Consider the following 18913-nt stretch of genomic DNA (forward strand, 5'->3'; position numbering starts at 1 on the left):
GTGGTTAAGACGCTGAACTGCAGGCTGTGGAAGGTCGGTAGTTCAGCAGTTCAAGACCCGGGTTGCCGCATGACGGAGTGAGCTCCCGTCTCTAGTTCCCGCTCCTGCCAACCTAGCAGTTCGAAAGCAAGAAATTGCAAGTAGATAAATAGGTACCACTTCGGTGGGAAGGTAACAGCGTTCCGTGCGCCTTGGTGTTTAGTCATCCTGGCCACATGACCACGGAAACGTCTTCGGACAGCGCTGGCTCTTCGGCTTTGAAACGGAGATGAGCACCGCAACCCTAGAGTCGGATTCGACTGGCTTTCGAGCAAGGGAACCTTTACCTTTACCTTACCATGCTAGGCAGGTTCACTTCAGTCCTGGAGAAAGGGAAGTCTAGCTGATAGTGGAGTGCCTTTTACTGTGCTCAGACCTCCCTGCACCCCTAGTGACTGCAGCAAGAACTGCATTAAAATAAAGATATTTGGCAGGATGCAGCATGAGGCTGGCTTCAAGGGCCCTTCAGCTGACTTGGGTCACCTAAATTTTGCTCCTCCAGTCCCCCTCTATCGGCAGTCCTGGAAGGCTTTTCCTAATAGACACTCTGCAAATGAAAAACTAGAGAAGCACACAGGAAGGTTCTACCCGCCTTTTGCTGTGCTAGCTTTTATTGGGGGGGGTCCAATACACAGGGGAGCGTGCCAAACTGGGATCCTATTATGTGCAATCTGACATGGTAGTCTATTCTGACAGGTCATTCTCCCATATGCTAACCAGGCCATCAAGATCAGCTACAAAGCTCATTGTTCAAAGGATCTGAAATATGTTCACCCACCTTTGCTTGGAATGTTGAGAGGTGGCAAGAAACAGTTCCTGCTGCCTCTTCACTAGCAGCTGGTCTGGGTTTTAGAGCACTAAACTGCCCTTATTCTTACTTCATCACTCCCATTTATACCACATCAATTAGCACTTACTGTTAGTAGATTATTAAAAAGGCACTTTAAACAAACATATCCATGTGTTCAAGAGCGGATGCCTCTCCAGGAGCTGTCACACAAGGCTTCCTTCTACTGCTCAAAGACCATAAAACCAGTATTTACAGAAACATGAAAAGCCCAGTCACTACAGAGACTGGTATAGAGGATACACCCATTCTTGTTACCACATACCTCCAAGGTTGTGAAATGATTCAGAAAAGGAATTCGTGATTAGGACTTCTTGTAATATGAGGAAAAGTAGTCCTAGAGACACGTTAATGCTTTTTTTAAAAAAAATGTAAGTATCAGAAGCCAACCAGGTTACTTGTCCAAAACTATGTGGGGCTGGCATGGATCACCATTCCTGCACCTAGCTAACCATTTTTATCCTCCTCTTGCGCCAAAAAGCTCAACAGAAGCTAATTAGAAGGCAGCAACGTTAGAGAAGCAAATCGTGCACTGATATAGCTCCATTAATGGAACATTTTAAAACAAAGTTCTGACACTTGCATGTGACTGTTTCTCACAGTATTACATCTAATACATCAGTACCCTTTGGAGCTATACATAAGGACAGGTCCAGTCCACGCCTTAGGAGTTTACAATCTAAAATTCAACATGGAAGAGGGATGAAAAGAACTGCAAGGGCAATGGAACATGCAGTCAGTTCAATTACATGCACCTAAGCTAAGGGATAAACGTATCGGTCTCCAGTATAATTTCAAGTGGGTAGCCATGCTGGTCTGGAGTAGAAGAGCAAGATTTGAGCCCAATAGTACCTTAGAGATTAAGGGTATCTGAGGGAGGGAGCGTTGACTCTCAAAAGCTTATACTTTTGAAATCTTGTTGGTCTTTAAAGGGGTTAATGGACTTAAGTCTTGCTGAGCTACATCTCACTGAAGAAGTCATTACAAGTTTGATTTTAGCATGACTAATTTAACCCATTTTGTAATCACCCCTCCCAATTCGTAGGAAAACAAGGAAAGGATTTAGACCTACTGCCATAGTGCTATTGGTGCAATCTAATTTGTGTAAGCCCCCCCCCCACACCTTCTAGTAAAATAATCTAGAGGCAGATTGTTAATCCCCATCATAGGTAGCCCATCCCTTTGCTACAGTAGAGGGTAGTTCTGAAGTATGGAAGCATTCTGGGAAAGCTCCAGGTGTACAGGGCTGGGCCAAGCAGCATGGCTCAATGGCCCACAATCTACAAAACTGCTACCAACTCCATGATGTACCTGCAAATTCAAACAAGGAGGAATAATACCAGCCTTGTCATCCCAACCCCTACTTCTGATGGATTTCGGAGGGCCTTGGATTGTCGAACAGAGATAGAGGGAAGGTGGCAAACACTTTCTCTTGGGAATTTGTCCAGAGTTGCAGTGGACCTAGTTGCCTCAAGTTCTATAGGGACAAAGAGGTTTCCTTCCCGTAGTGCCTTGAACCAAGCTGAAAGGTGGAATATAAATGTTTTAATTGTTGTAGCTGAATTAGACGTTCTTGCACCAAAAAAAGTTAATAGACCAGTTAACTTTTGAAGCACTCTTAGAGATGCCCAAATACCGAACAAGTTTTACTACATAGCTACATGAAGCTTTGTTGTAATGACTGGAGCAGACCAATGTTGTATTCACAATAGTCTCTTATGTCACTTAAATGTAAGTACCCAAGGTGCAGCATACATTCGAGCCAGCCATTTATGTTCCCTTAATATGTGAAAGACTAGAAAGATACTTAGACTTATTGAAAGACTAGAAAAATACTTAATCCTATTTGTTATAGTTAAAAAATCAATTTCTATGTAAACATCTACTCTCAGTAGAACAGCATTTGCAGTTCCTTCTGGCACAATTAGGTGTTCTTTTGCAACATCTGAGTAGTGCAGCATACTAGAGTTTTAGTAATCCTGGCTGAACCTTTACAGTCACATGTGGACAAACCATGCAATTATTTTGCTACTGAAAACTGTGGCACACAGATGCCCTCTAGTGTCAAGCCTAAGATCTGGCTCCATTTGTGTTTTGCATCACAATGTAGCACACTGCTCTCTCACATTGCTTGGCCTTTTAGCCTCACAAACACTTCCCCCCAACCCCTCCTCTGTTTCATACATCTGATAAAATGGGGTGTAGCCCATAAAAACTTGCATCAGGAGCAAATCTGTTAAGAGGAAAACCTAACACAGGATCAAAGAATGTTCAATTTAAAAGCATAATATCTCCATAGGGAAGAATGGGAAAATGAGAGGTGCCCATATATCAGTGGTGTCGAACTCATCTGTTATGAGGGCTGGATCTGACATAAATGAGACCTCATTGGGCTGGGCCATGTGTATCATAAAATGTAATGCCAGGTAGCAGAGATATAAACTTTATAAAGGACACAAACACAAAGGTGTTTTTTTTACTTAAAATAAAAACACGCTTAAAACATCAGCACTCTTGCAACATTTTGTTTATTTAACAGTGTCTGATAACTGACACCTCTTCCTCTGAATTATTGCATCTAAATGTCTGTGCTGTTGCAATCTTGAGTATGCTGTTCAGGAGTGTATCTGTAAGCTGCAAACCTACAATGACGCAGCAGCAGCAGAAGACAGCCAATTCCACTGCGGGCCTGACAGAAGCCCTCTGGGGGCCTGATTTGGGCCCCGGGCCACATGTTTGACACCCATAAGAACATAAGAGATGCCAATGTTGGATCAGGCCAAAGGCACATCCAGTCCAACACTCTGTATCACACAGTGGCCAGAAATATCAGTGTCATCAGGAGGTCCACCAGTGGGGCCAGGCCATTAGAAGCCCTCCCACTGTTGACCCCCCCAAGCACAAAGAACAGAGAGCATCACTTGCCCCAGAGCCCCTATCTATACCTTGTGGCTAATAGCCACTGATGGACCTCTGCTCCATATGCTTATCTAATTCCCTTTTGAAGCCGTCCATGCTTGTAGCCACCACCGCTTCCTGTGGCAGTGAATTCCATGTGTTAATCACTCTTTGGGTGAAGAAGTACTTCCTTTTATCCATTCTAACCCGACCGCTCTGCAGTTTCATGGAGTGCCCACGAGTTCTTGTATTGTGAGAAAGGGAGAAAAGTACCTCTTTCTCTACCTGCTCTTTCCCATGCATAATCTTATAAACCTCAATCATGTCACCCCTCAGTCATCATTTCTCCAAGCTAAAGAGCCCTAAGCGCCTTAACCGTTCCTCATAGGGAAAGTGTTCCAACCCTTTTATCATTCGAGTTGCCCTTTTCTGCACTTTTTCCAAAGCTATAATATCCTTTTTAAGGTGTGGTGCCCAGAACTGCACACAGTATTCCAAATGAGGTCTCACCATTGATTTATATAGGGGCATTATTATATTGGCTGATCTGTTTTCAATACCCTTCCTAATAATCCCCAGCATAGCATTGGCCTTCTTTATTGCAGTCACACACTGTCTCGACATTTTCAGTGAGTTATCTACTACAACTCCAAGATCTCTCTCTTGATCAGTCTCTGCCAGTTCAGACCCCATCAACGTGTATTTATATTTAGGATTTTTGGCTCCAATGTGCATCACCTTGCACTTGGCCACAATGAACCCCATTTGCCATGTTGACGCCCACTTGCCCATCTTTGACAGATCCCTTTGGAGTGCCTCACAATCCTCACTAGTTTTCACCACCCTGAACAACTTCGTATCATCCGCAAATTTAGCCACTTTACTCCTTACTCCCAACTCCAAATCATTAATGAACAAGTTAAAAAGCAGTGGACCAAGTACTGATCCCTGCGGTACCCCACTGCTTACCCCCCTCCACTGAGAGAACTGCCTATTTATACTCACTCTCTGTTTTCTGTTTGTTAGCCAGTTTTTGATCCATAAAAGGACTTGTCCTTTTATCCCATGATTTTTGAGCTTACTTAGGAGCCTTTGATGAGGAACTTTATCAAAAGCTTTCTGGAAGTCAAGGTAAACAATATCTATTGGATCCCCCTTGTCCACATGTTTGTTCACCCCCTCAAAGAACATTAACAGGTTAGTGAGACAAGATATTCCCTTACAGAACCTATGCTGAGTCTGCCTCAATAGGTTTTGTTCATCTATGTGCCTACTAATTCTTTCCTTAATAATGGTTTCCACCTATTTACCCCTGCCATATATACTACATTTATAGTGCAAGAACATTTTGTAGCACCTTTAGTAATAGGACAGCTGTTTTTGCATATGTAGTTACAAACCGAGAGTGCTTTCACACAATGGAGAACCTGTTGCACTTCCTGCTTCTTCTACTTGTCAGGCACCCCCCCCCCCCTTTGTTAATATGTAAAAACACATTTAAAAATTATTCCACAAGTTAAATGGTTGTCATAGTATTTATTGTATAGTGATCACATTTCAAGGTTTGAAATTCATATTAACCTGGCATATGAAATGTGTTGGAATTGGCCTGGTTCAAATAGAGTTCAGAGTGGATAAAATTACCAGACTACAAGTTAAGAAATGCTGATGAACCTGAACTAAATTCCAATTTTTAATAGTTTGACTTCCTGCTTTGTTCATCTTTTATCTACATCTTGCTCAGGCTCTTCCTGCAAAAGATTATAAAGACTGTGCTAATTGTTCACATTAGTTGGAATATAGTATTTACTGGCCTCAGGCAAAGTCGCAAGGAATGTGTTTCTGCATGTAGGAAGTCTAGAAGAAACAATCTAATTGCTACTTTAGGGAGGAATTATAGGTGAACTAGGAGGAGCTTGTACTGAGAATGATACCTTAATTTCTTGAACTCACCCCACCTCTTCTCTCCAAAACTATTAAAGCCTTTCCAACTAGTTTGTCTGGTTCAACTGAAGCGGTTTCTGCACCCACTTCTGCTCTTGTATGTCATTAATTCTGGAAGCTTTGCTCTTGCTGTACACAGCTCAGATAATAGCCCTGAGTACCTCCACAAACAGGGAGAATCCCAGGAGGAAAGAATTCTTGGTCAAGATCCAAGCAAGATCCAAAAATCTAATGACCACTTCCTGAATGTTTACAAAGGCAAAAAAATTAACTGTTGGGAGAAACAAGTTACCAGATAGCTAAAATTATGTTTGCTGCTGCTTCAGTGCTTTCAGTATAAAAACATTTGCCTCAATGTTCAAATAAGAACGACAGTTCTAGAGGCTGTGTAAAAACAGCCGAGACTTAAAGACTCCACTGCATACACCCGAACAACTGTGTACAACCTCCCGGAACTTCTGAGGCTTCTCTACAAGCCTCTGGATCATAACCAGCATAGTTTAAAAATCATTCTCTGAAGAAGCATTTGATTATTGTATTTATTTCAACAAAATCATATATCAAAAAAATCACTTTCCATACCATTAAAATGGGTAAATCTCCAGTCATGACAATGAGTTAGACTCATTTTGAAACTATGGCCAGATTAAGTAGTATGTCCAGTTTTGAATATGTCAATGCCTCTTCCACATTTGCGTAGATTATTAGTAAGCCCAGGGTAACTAGGACACATCTGAGGTTGTCCAATACCAAAACAGATGTTGTAATAAATGTGGGGCAAGCACATCAGCTACATTTTCTCTTGCTGCACTGTCTAAAAGTGAACTTAAAAAAAAAGCTCAAAACTTGCCACGCCAAAATTGGAAGATAAAAATAAGTTCCGCTTTTGCCGGTGTTTGTCACTTTATTGCTGGCTGAGGCACTTCTGGGGAGTTGGCTGAAATGGCCCTTAAGCATTATACACACACCTCTGTGTAAATGTAAAGTAAAAAAACTACTAGAAGCTTCTTTTAAGGAGTTACTCCAGATCCTTATCATCTGTTCAACATGCTAGAGACAAGAACCCTGCCCTTATAGCCTCATTCTAGTAAACAAAACCAGAGGCTCTGAAAAGGACACATAATGATCTTTTAAAAAATATTTTATTTTTTGACAAGAAATGATCTTCAAAGAAAACATCTTTGATAGGTTTCTCAGCAGCACAAAGCTGTGTTCCTCTAAGGTTATAAAGATGTCAAACACTATTTGAATCCAAGCTGTAAGAGGCTGACAATGAATTAAAAACCAGGAGAAGAAAAACTGGGGGGGGGGGGGGGGGGGGGGGGGGAGCAACACTAGAAACCTATTGGAAAGCCCTCTGAAATCATTTATGCAAGGCTTACAAGTATTAACGTGAATGGTGCAAGGACATAACCACTGCAGGCATTTCCATGATTTGGCCAGGTACTCCTGGATGCCTGTTTAACAGTACTCCCCACAGCTCTCAAGCCTATTTTTGTTATTGATAAAACCAGAAAAATATATTTACCCAGGGACACAACTAGTTTCTGAAAATACTAGGTTTATTCACACCCCAGTGATAAACAACCTTATTATGATGTCTCTAGTGTTGTTTTGTTTTTGATTTTTGTTTTTGATTTTTTTGTTTTGTTTTGTAGGTCACTGTCACAAAATACAAAAACCTAGAGCATAAACAAGCAGACAGTTATGAATGTTCAGTGTGGTCTTGATGGATATTAACAGATTATATGGATATAATCAAATTCAAAAATGCATCCATCTCCTAATTAGTACAAGTCACTGCCATTTCTATAACAAAGTAATGAAGGCACAGCTAGTGCAAGCAGAATTACACCCATTTCAACTACTGGGCTGAAAAATACTTTGGTTGGTTCTTCAGGAAAGGATCTTCTCTAAACAAATATTGGTCTCCGTCAACAGTTCTGGTATCTTCACAGCTGCAGTCTAATAGCTACATGACAACAGACTTCACAAGAACCAAACTATATATAGCAATGAATTAACTATTCATGCTTTAGGGATTTACTGCATTCTACATATTGGCAGAAAAGTACTATTAAAATGCTAGGTACAAGGAACCTACATTTTAAACTGGTTCTGTCAGTTTGTTTTAACAAAATGTTCACTTAATTCTACCAAGATACAAAACATAAGGCTGTAAGTAACTAATAGTTGTGTTTAGGCTATTACAGTGCAGATAATCCTCAAGGCCACATACACACTGTTTCACTGCTGCTTGCATTCTGCTGGGTTTTGATCCTTCTGTTGAAGAAAAAGGACAAGTCAGTGTGAACACAGCAAGTGTGCTAACAGGAGCCTCTGTATTTCAAAGTTTCCAAATGCTACTGTCAAGGCATGTACTCAGTGATCACTTACTTTAGGGTCATAATCGGGATCATTTTCTTCATCTGCTTCCTCTTCCCCTTCCTGAAACATACAAGCTATATATGTAGCAACTGTACTTTTACTTGAGCTTTGTGGTGTGTGTGGAGAACGTTTAGAGGATACTCCCATTATTCATTAGTGTATTTGTGCCCCATTTTGCCATGAAACATATGAATGCTATACTTAAACCAACTAACAACAAATTGAAATTTATGTGTTTATAATTAGTCATGACTACCTGGTTTGGAATATGGATTTGTTTAACTTATAATGCTTGAAAGAGTGCCAAGCATCACCATTCCTTTGAAAATTTCTAAAATGACTCAAAATGTAGCATTAACATGCTGCATGTGCACAGAACAGCTAGGTGAAGCTTATTTTTGTCTCAGACACCAGTTGCAGCTCCCGCAGTACTAAACACCCCCCCCCCCAAAAAAAAAACATAGGTGGTTTTGTCAAGGTTACAAACTGTGAGCCAGGTCAAGGGAGTTCTGCAGCCTTAAAGTAAAAAATATGCAATCCTTGATTATTTTCCTCATGGCATTTATTGAACTTATGGTGGACCAAAAAAGTGGTTCCTGAAAGTCTTTGCACTAGTCACTGGCTATTAGGTCAAGGAAGTTTTCTAGAGTGTAGGTTAATCCTCAGGGATCACAGATCTTCTCTTCGTCCCTCCCAGAGCTTCTCTAACTTGCCCATTTGTGGAGCTTTAAAAATCATCTTCCAGGGGCTTTTGCTTAGCTGCATGAACTGCAACCATCATATCTCTGATTAGGTCAAAAACAGGTTTAAATTAGCCACACACTCTGGATTTCTGTAGAATACTATTTTACATTATACTGTAGCCTTCAGAATTCTCGATATAAAGGGCTTTTAAAAACATTTGGTAATGGAATTGTAACTAGCAAGTCAATTACAATTAAAGATTGGGGACAAGGAAGAGAAGAATTTGTTCATTGCTAATGTTTAAATTTGACAAGTTTGCAACTTACCTCATCATCTGCCTCCTCACCCTCTTCATCATACTGGGAAAGTGGAAAAGGGTGTGTGTGTCAGTAGTAGAACAGCATACAAGAAGCCACTGGACAAATAAGTCTTAGGACTACAACTATTTCTGTACGTCTAACGCTAACCTTCACACAATTAACATTCGGTAAAAATACTGGAAGCTTCTACATATTTGAAGCATAATCCTGACTACTTTACAGCTGCAATTTCTCTTCTTCATCAGGGCTACAAACCTAGTTCATATCTGGACAGAAAACTGGTAAACTAGTAAACAAAAATTCCACATCTGACAGAACATTACAGGAGGGGTGGGAAGAACTGAAAAGTTGAACAGCTGTTACAACATACTTAAGCTGTTCTGTGTAAACGACAGCATTCTGGGCCTAAAGCCAGCTCACGTGACATCTTGCCAACTTTCACAGAATTGGCACCATATTTTTCAAGTGAAGTTTTCATCACTCAGAGAAACAGTAGTCTGTCTCAATTGAAGGATTAAACCTTAGTTAAAGAAATTAATACTACAATGTAGTGAATTACACTCAATTCAGTTTTATGCAATCACAATACAAATGTGTAATAGAGTCAAAGACTGAAGTCTTTATGGCTTATGTAATATATCATTCAATGCTAAATATAACACTGGAAAACATAACACTACATATTTTAGTCTGAAAATGTTAAAATATTAAGGACTGATAATCTTATACACCTAAGAGATTTCAAACTGCTATTTGGCCAACAAAGTGTGGTATCACATTCAATCATCTGGGTCTAACTGTAGACCAGATGGCTGTTATCTCTCTATCTTCTACTAGAATGTTATTCACCTTATCTGCATTTTCTCCCTCTCTCTCTCTTGTTAACCACATCTACATTTAAAGGTTGCTTCTTGTGAAGATTTCCACTGGGTGCTTACACCAGAGGACAAAACACACATAACAGAACAGCTGAAGGATGAATGCATTAACAGGGTGTCATCTTCCCATTTACACACACAGTGTTCTAGCACTGGCACCAAGTGCCACATATACAGCCTGTCTCTGAACTCTCAAAATACCTATTGTCCAAGGAACAGTAAGGTTTTCCTTTTTGTGCAAGCAGAAAATAAAAACCTTTGGCTGAACTGCATTCATTACGTTCTGCTGCCCAAGTTATATTGCAATCACCTGTTCCACAAGAGAGAACACAGGAATGTAGTGTTTTAATTAAAAACAAGATCAAAAATTTGATCGTACATCTGGGAAACCTTTTTATTTGATTACTTTACTTGCACCACTAAAGGAAGATTCAGAAGTTAATTTTCAGTTTGAAGGAGCAACATCCCTTAAATAGTTCAAATTATGCCTTCTTCTTCTTCTTCTTTTTTGAAGTTGACATCTTATTGGCAGGCAATCATTTCAGTACATTTATTCCATTCTAAAAAATAATTAGAACAACTGGGAAAACTTGTAGCTACTAGTTCCCTATCCAAAATTAGTCTCCCCACCCTCCAAACAACACTGGTAGCCTGGAATTCAAGAGAGTGTGCTCAGAATGCTAAAGAATGCCTTTAACAGTTTAACTCCTTATTTTACCATTCAAAATACTTTAAATTGAAACACCTAAACTGGCCTGCAGAATCTGAATAGATACATATTTCTGAGGAGCCATGAGTTTTATAAACTGAGCACGGGGCATAAATGTAAGATGTGATTATGTGCATGTCGGCGGTGGCAGCATATGTGTGTGTCAGAGCCCAACTTGTCCCCAAAGTTAAGAACACTAATTCTGGAGATGTTTTATATCTCTAATAATTGTGTCTACTAGTCACTAGAATGAAAAGAAACTTGTATATTTCCCTGTTCTTATTTCATACATTCTAGAAAGAAGCCCTAGCAGCGGAAACAAGTTGAAGTTCAGCTCAGGCTCAAATTCAACATCGGATGCAAGATGCAGAATCCAATGCTTTCCCATGTCTCATTAATTGTGAGACACAAATGCAAGTTAACTACATGCTGAACTGTGGTTCAGTTTAGGGCTAACACCAGCAATCAAGGTAATTTTCAAAAAGCTAAGAACAAGCATAACTTACATCATCATCATCATCTTCAATGGCTTCTCCTGTGAAATACAATACTGATCGTGGAACTATGCGCTCGCGTAGAAAGTGACCAATTTCAAAATCAGCTGCAAGAATTGCTTCAGAATCATCATCCTGCACAAGTATATGAATTTCTGGTTCATAAATTTGTCTTTAGAAAATATATTATTTTTACATACAATCCAGTTTTCCCATTTAATCTGTACAGCTGACTGCACAACTAATTCATTGTCTGAAGCCTTCAGCATTCATTTGGAAGCTCAATAGCTTGATTTTAGTCTGAAGCTGAACTGAATTAATGTCATACAAACCCACAAGTAAAAACTGCATATCTCTAGAAGTGTTTACCTCCCATGTGCAATTCTCCACCCCCTCAAGGGGCTTTTGGGCAGGACTGTCTTCTACTCTGTAGCTCTGGCCACCAGCTGCCATTTCTTGCCCACTACCAATCATTTCTTTAGTCACCATAGCATTCTACATTAAATAAAAACTTAAACTATCAAATGATACACAGCTTTTCAATTGCAATGGCAGCCCCATAGGATTTTTAAGACAAGAGGTGTTCAGAGGTGGTTTGCCATTGCCTGCCTCTGTGGAATAACCCTGTATTTCCACAGTGGTCTCCCAGTGAAGTACTAACCAGGGCCAACCCTGCTTAGCTAGTCTAAGCTGATGAATTTACTGACATTCGAATTATTTGAACGCATATATGGAATCTGAAGATTTCATTAATTTTTATTCACCCAAGTGACCTTGGCCGTCCACGTTTGCTCTCATAAACGGCAAATACAATCACATTAATGCTTACGAATGGCTTCTTTGATGTGAGGTGTGTTTCCATGAAAGCTCAAATAAAGAAAGCCATTTTAATCAATCCTTAGACTTCTTTTGGTAAGGTCAGTGAACCTGTGATCTACGGTGCATAACATTTAATTTTCCTTATTTTACCACTGATTTCAGTTGCATCTCAAGGTAAGCCAAAATTTATCACTTACTGCTGCATTTATTGATTCCCTCCCCCCAAAAAAATTTTAAGAGGAAAATAAACTAAAAGGAACTTACCAAATCTCCACTTTCTGGAACTGTAAGAATATAAATAAATTGTGGGATTAGTGTTTTCTTTTTTAAGTGACATCACACTACAATTAAAACAAAGCACTATTTACCTTCAGGAGGAGAGAAAAAGTTGAAGAAAGAGTCATTGGAAACCGTTTTTGTCACTGTTCTAACTGTTCCACGTCCCTTGTGCTTCTGTTTCTTTTTGATGGTTTTCAAAGTAACGTTCTTCCCCTTTTTCCAGTCTATTTGGCACCTAAGAGAAAATTCTATTACCAAACTGCATGCATGCATGTATATACACACACACACACTTATATGATCATCTTTGCTAGTTTACTACATACTAGGTAGAAAGCAACATCTGAATGAAAAGATACAATGTTTTTGTTAACATGACTTCAGCAGTTTCTCTTCACCTAAAATTCTCAACCCAGGTACAGTCAAACCAGAGTTCTGGGTGACCTAAATAACACACTTTCAGAAAGACACCACCAGAGACTATCAAATTTATACTATAATAGTATACTTACCCTGTACAACCCATAATTTCTGGTCCATCGAAGGAGAAAGGATCAGAATCATCTGGTTCTGATCTCATTCTGTATGTTTTTGTCAGCACTTCATTTGTGAAATATTCATTAGGTTCAAAGTGGAATTCTAATGTAAATGTCTTTAAAAAAATTAGAATGGCAGTGTCAGAAACAACTGAATGATGCATCATTAGTCTCAACTGCAGTCCAGAAAAGCAAGATGTACTTGCCAGTAAAACATGTAACAGTGTTGTTGTGCACTTTTAGAGAAAGTTATATTTATATTTATCAGCTGAATACAATGGATTTGTTTATCTATGCAAAACCATGGACAGATGCTGCCAGCTTCTGCTATAGCATTAGAGGGAGGAGAGGAGATCTCCTCCTCACTATAGCTTCATGATTCCCTGTATTGCCCTTTTGACGACTTCTAAATTAGTCATTTTGTATATTAGATCAGATCACTAGTTTCAAACTTTCCACCCTTCCTTCTTAAAAGAACGTGCACTCCACCAGCATCAGTATGGCTCAGTCCATATGGCAGTGCCCAATTTAACAAAATAGTTCTTTACTCAAGAACAAGACCAGATTATATACTGGGGTTTAGAAAAGGGTGCCAGGATTACATAAGAACCCTGCTACATCAGACCAGAGGTCCATCTAATCCAGGATACTGCTTCACACAGTAGCCAACCAGGTGCTCGGGGCAGAGGGCACAAGCAGGGATTGCATGGCTTGAAGCAGGTTAAGAACCTTGTTTAAGCAAGGAACCTAGTTAGCCTTGACAAGATTAATGTATGTGCAATCGAAGATCTTAATAGACAGACATTATACAGACTCTTAAAGTAACACCTCAAATGATGCTTTTCAATGGGGGCAGTTCACATACTGAGTTTTCATGGCAAAATGAACTGCATTATGAAGTTGAGGAACACAGCAAGCACAGAACAGACTACATAATTTAGATGTGTTCCACAAGCAAATTATACACAAAGAGCACGTAGCTGTGCCCAAATTTAAAAATGTATTCCAAGCAAAAGAGCTTACCATTGGCTGCCCAGCCTCTGAAAACTTCACTTTGATATCTTTCAAGTTTTTCAGAATAGGTTCATCGTGTTCCTTTAAAGTAAAATTGCAATTAATGTTTTCCAGAGTTTATTTAAAGCAGTTACAAAAATAAAAACAGAGCAACAGAAAAAGAATACAAATAATCTGGAATGAGCATTTCAAATTAAAATACTATATTGTCATAGGTAATTCACCAGGTAGTGGCAACAGTCACATTTTAGTGTGTAATAATTCTCATTATAAATCATGAACATAGCTTTTGCAAAAAGAAAAGCAGGTGACATTTCAATCTCATGCTCCATAATAAGGCGAGAGTGTGTGTGCCAATACCACATGCAAATACAGAATGTAATACTGGGCGTGGATGCTGCTTCCTGAAAATGCCAATTCTCTTTTTACATTGCATTTCTTATGCCTACAAAGTAGGTTGCAAATGTGTGTACAATATTTGGTGGAATCTCAGAAGCCAGAGGTGCAACTGTACAAACTTCAGGGCTACGCAGTAGTGGTAGAGGAAGGACTTCAAGGACAGTGGACAAAGGAGTGTTACACACTGTTAAGTCCACTGAAGTCAACTGATTTAGAAGGGTGTAACTCTGCTTAGAATTTCTCTCCTAGTCACCTGATAAAGTTGATAAGACAGCAGATTTACAAAAGTACTATTTCACACAACGCAAAGTTCCCTTACAGACTATGACAATCACTGTTAGTTTTTTTTCCGAGGAGGGGTTAAAAAGAATTTGGCAAAAATAATGGGCAGACAGGTCAATTAACAGCTATAAAAGCTAAACAGATCCTATATATTCAGGCTCAGAGGCACCATTCCTCTGAATACTAGATGCTGAAATATAAGGGAGAGCTGTTGCCTTCATGCCTTCCTTGTAGGCTAGCTCTCAAAAGGCATCAGAGTGGCCATTATGAGCAAGCTGTTTCCAAATGAGCAGAGTTCTTCTGTTCTTATGGAATAAAATTTTGATCATATTGATCTTAAGGAAATGATGCACAATGCAATATTCACACCTAGAAACAGACAAGTAATCCATTCTTTCTAGATGTATTCTGGAAAGTCACTACCGATAAAATATTCTATAAATTAAAAGTGAATTACAGCAAAAAAAACCCCACCCTCAGTAATGACCAATTGCCCAAGATTTTAAAAAGTTCAAACCAGTTAACATACCCATTTCAAAGTGTTACTCATTTTTTCACCTCACCTGAACCATATCACTGAGCAAATCAACATTCTTGAATACAGTCAACCAAAATTCAGGAATTCCTTTAGGATCATCTTTTTCTTCATCTTTTTTCTCTTCTTCAAGCTTGGCCTTCTCTTTCATTTCCTCCTTGTTAAAATTAAGAAGTTACTCTTTCTAATATTGGAGAGTTGCCCACCAATCAAGATATGTTTCATTCCAGCCCCCATCATGGACATAAAAACATTAATCTGTGTCCTACCAGGTCAACTACTCAACAGTTCTAGTTTTACAATAGGCACCTTAATATTGAAGACTGTTAAAAATCTTTTTAAAGGCCCAAAGAGGGAATGAAAGTATTTTACCATCTAACGTTTTCTGGCTAAATTGTTTTCATGGCCTTCAAAACAGGCAAACAACTAAGAAACCATGTTACATTTCTCCTCTCACCCTTCTTCTGTCATGGAACTCAAGACAGCATACGTAATATTCCCACAAAGTCCCCCACTCAGGTACTGACCAGACATATAACTACTTGACTGCAGCAGGGTCTGCATTATGTGCCTTTTAACCACTCCCTGCTTCTGACTAATAACTTTTGTGAGATTTTTTAAAATCCTGTTCAGGTACTCACTGAAATCTCTTCTTCGACATCTGTTTTCCATTCACATTCCTCCTCAGTAGGTTCATAAACTGCATTGATGATTTCACTCCTCTGGAAGATTAATGGTTTAGTCTTTCAGGTCAACATGATTTTAAGTTTTACCTGAAACATGCAAAACCCATCACAGGACAAAACACTACCAAATTATATTTTTACAAATACAAGTTGCAGAAGTGCTGACCCAATAACACTTGCATGTACCTAGCATTTAAAATTAAGTTTTCAAGAAGCAGCATAGCACATACCTTGTCAAACAAAGGCTGATAAAGAGCAGCATATTTTCTTTCCAATTCATGAACTTCTTCATAGAACTTTGCTTCTATCTGTGCACATTTAACTTGAAGATTCTTGAGTGCATTCACACGTCTCTTTACTACTTTAGGCAAGCTGGGGGAGGAATTTACATAGCATTTTTATACAGCATTTTTATACCAGGGGATACGTCATATCCTGTTCAGAATGGGAAGCTTACTTTAATTAAGTTGGGTTGAGCTGTTTCCTATTACTTTTTAATCTCCACATTGATAGCACAGCCTAGACTGACATAATGGCCTGTCAAGACAAAAGTATTCTTTCAATGTTTTAAATTAAATTTTAGCATTTAAGCAAAATTTTAGAAGTCTGCACTTTCTTACTACTCTGGGGTCTAAAAAGCAAGAAACAATGTTTATGATCTTCATGCAACTAATATATTAATTGTACTCCACACTGATCATCAGTTAACAACTGATACCGTTTCAATCAATTTTAATGGAAGAGGAAATCTTAAAATACATTATTCTAAATCTCCCGCCCCCCTGAAATCTGTAGACTACCCAAGCATCCAACTATTGGCAGTTTATATGCTCTCCTACATCTAAAACCTTTGGTTTCTTAATATAATACATCCCAAAGTGAGTGTGCATTCTGGTGACAATGAGGGTTAGAACAGTGTTTCAATGAGGGACTGAAGAATGGCTATTAAACATAGCCAACAATATGTTGGGGCATCCTTGATGGAGTCCCGTCTGTGTCATCTTTATCCCCTTTTACTATGCTGTCTGGCATTACAGATAGCCATTAAACGATTCCAGATGTGCTCCCTGTATGTCCACTGGGATGAAGTGCAGTTGCTAGTGGCACCACACCATGCACAGGAAATAAGCGGGGGGGGGGGGGGTTCCTGCAATTAGGTCCTTAGCTACTACAACATACTACAACACTGTTGCCCTATCAACAGCGGTGTACTGGAGCTAATTTCCTACAACAACTACATCACTGCTCTGTAGGACAAGATATTCCATTTCTCCAATGGATGTGATTACCTGACTGAAGCACATGGAGCAAACTACCTCAACAAAATATAACAAATAAAAATCAAACTCATGTACACATACTATAACACAGTGGTACTGGTAGAACAACATTCTCACATTAACATTTTACTTGACGTATTGAATCTAAACATCAAATGCACTTTACATCAAATTCAGCTTTACTTCCTCACTACTTCTCATTTTGATATTTAACTAGGATGGGTCAGAAAAAGCTGTATGTTTACAACTTCATTTGATATTTATTTATATGCATAATTGTTAAATGTCCTGAACTGAGAGAGAAAGTGATCATTCTGCAGCTCTCACATACAGAAACCACAGACGATCCATTGTCCCCAAAATCACAGCAGTAACAATGTTATTTTAAAAATCACAATTACTTAAGAACTGACATAGCATAAAAGTGCCTTGGAACACAAGCTACAATGGTGATAGGTGACAAAATCTGTAATATTGCTACTGTGCAAATGTGTCAGACAGAAGGAGCGAATCTTAAAAAACTGGACCACCATGAAGTCATTAAGACATCAGTAAAACTGAAGGCTGATTTCGTTTTATACTTGTTAATTTAGTTTGAAAGTAGGCTACAGGGTTTTTTAAGATAACTTCATTCATACTAAACTTTATTCAAACAGTGGGATGCAAATTTGAAGCTTGGCCAAGCCATGGAACCCCAACCCCCCCCCCTTCAGTACTGAAGTACTGCTAAAAGTTACATCAGCAATTGTCAGAAAGTTAGAATACATTTGTTTATTACAAAGGCTATTTAGGACCGGGATAAGCAATATTTGACAGCCAATCTAGCTGAAAAGCAGGGCATAAATGCCTATTCGTCTATAAACCAAGATAATTCACTAATCTATCATTTTTTGCTCTTGAAACACCATGGAATAAACTAATGAGTAGCATCTTTACAACAAGAGGGGGGAAAAGCCAGGCCAATTAAAACAAAGCACCAAACTGTGTACAAATATTACTCCTAAAATGCAAAGTCCATATTTATACAGCCCTTCAAGAAAAAACTCATGCCTGTTTGACCAGTTACGGAATGGTGGCTCACTAGTGCTAAATCTGAAATATTAGTATATTAATATGGTAGTATTATTCAGAAACTCATTACATGTTAACGAATTCCTATATTTTCAGTTTTATGTGGAGGTGTTTCAAACTTCTTCTTTTTTTAAAAAAGGGCAAAGGGTGTTACCAATCAAAACAAAATGGAGAAACTGCCTGACAAGAATGCAAAACTGCATGATATAAACTGTATGTTACCCATTCATCAGCATGGCACTATAAGTTTACTAGGAAAAAATGGCACAGTAGCCTGAAAATCAGTTCATCACGGATTAGCTATCAAAAGTGCAGGTAAACTAGGCAACTAACCAAAATGTTTAGTATAACTAAGAACATAAGAGAAGCTAATGAGGCCAATGGCCTATTCAGTCCAACACTCTGTCACAGTGGCCAAAAATATCAAGTGCCATCAGGAGGTCCATCGGTGAGGCCACAACACTAGAAGTCCACACTGTTGCCCCCCACCCCCCCAAGCACCAAGAATACAGTGCATTACTTGCCCCAGAGTTCCTATCTATACCTTGTGGCTAATAGCCACTGAAGGATCTCTGCTCCATATGCTTATCTAATTCCCCCTTGAAGCCATCCATGCCTGTAGCTGCCACCACCTCCTGTGGAACCGTTGTGGTCTTCAACCAAAAGCCTTAGTTTTCTGAAATATCAGTCATTAATTTCTCTTGATTAACATTTCAATGTATTTTTATACTAAAGACGACACAAATGTAATGCAAGCTATTTTTTCTACAAAGAGGAAAAGATAGCAAGAAGGCCGCAATACGACTGAAGA

General features: G+C 39.1%; 1 protein-coding gene across 2 annotated transcripts in view; it reads right to left on the reverse strand.

Annotated features, from left to right (window-relative positions):
• Window positions 1-7045: 7045 nt before the first annotated feature.
• NAP1L1 (nucleosome assembly protein 1-like 1) overlaps window positions 7046-18913 on the reverse strand; it is a 36238-nt gene continuing 24370 nt past the window's right edge. The window contains exons 5-15 of one of the 2 annotated variants that reach the window (XM_015406678.1): window positions 15982-16123; window positions 15707-15787; window positions 15094-15219; window positions 13859-13930; window positions 12812-12951; window positions 12389-12534; window positions 12285-12304; window positions 11214-11336; window positions 9127-9159; window positions 8126-8176; window positions 7046-8011 (exon numbers count right to left, since the gene is read on the reverse strand). In XM_015406678.1, the coding sequence (XP_015262164.1) occupies window positions 7976-8011; window positions 8126-8176; window positions 9127-9159; window positions 11214-11336; window positions 12285-12304; window positions 12389-12534; window positions 12812-12951; window positions 13859-13930; window positions 15094-15219; window positions 15707-15787; window positions 15982-16123 (970 nt within the window). In that variant the 3' untranslated portion in view covers window positions 7046-7975. Of the gene's footprint in view, window positions 8012-8125; window positions 8177-9126; window positions 9160-11213; window positions 11337-12284; window positions 12305-12388; window positions 12535-12811; window positions 12952-13858; window positions 13931-15093; window positions 15223-15706; window positions 15788-15981; window positions 16124-18913 lie in introns of both variants that reach the window. The other variant, XM_015406677.1, reaches the window with a different exon arrangement.

The sequence above is a fragment of the Gekko japonicus genome, unplaced genomic scaffold (genome assembly GCF_001447785.1).
Source record: "Gekko japonicus isolate JY-2015 unplaced genomic scaffold, Gekko_japonicus_V1.1 scaffold188, whole genome shotgun sequence".
NCBI classification, from domain to species: Eukaryota; Metazoa; Chordata; class Lepidosauria; order Squamata; family Gekkonidae; genus Gekko; species Gekko japonicus.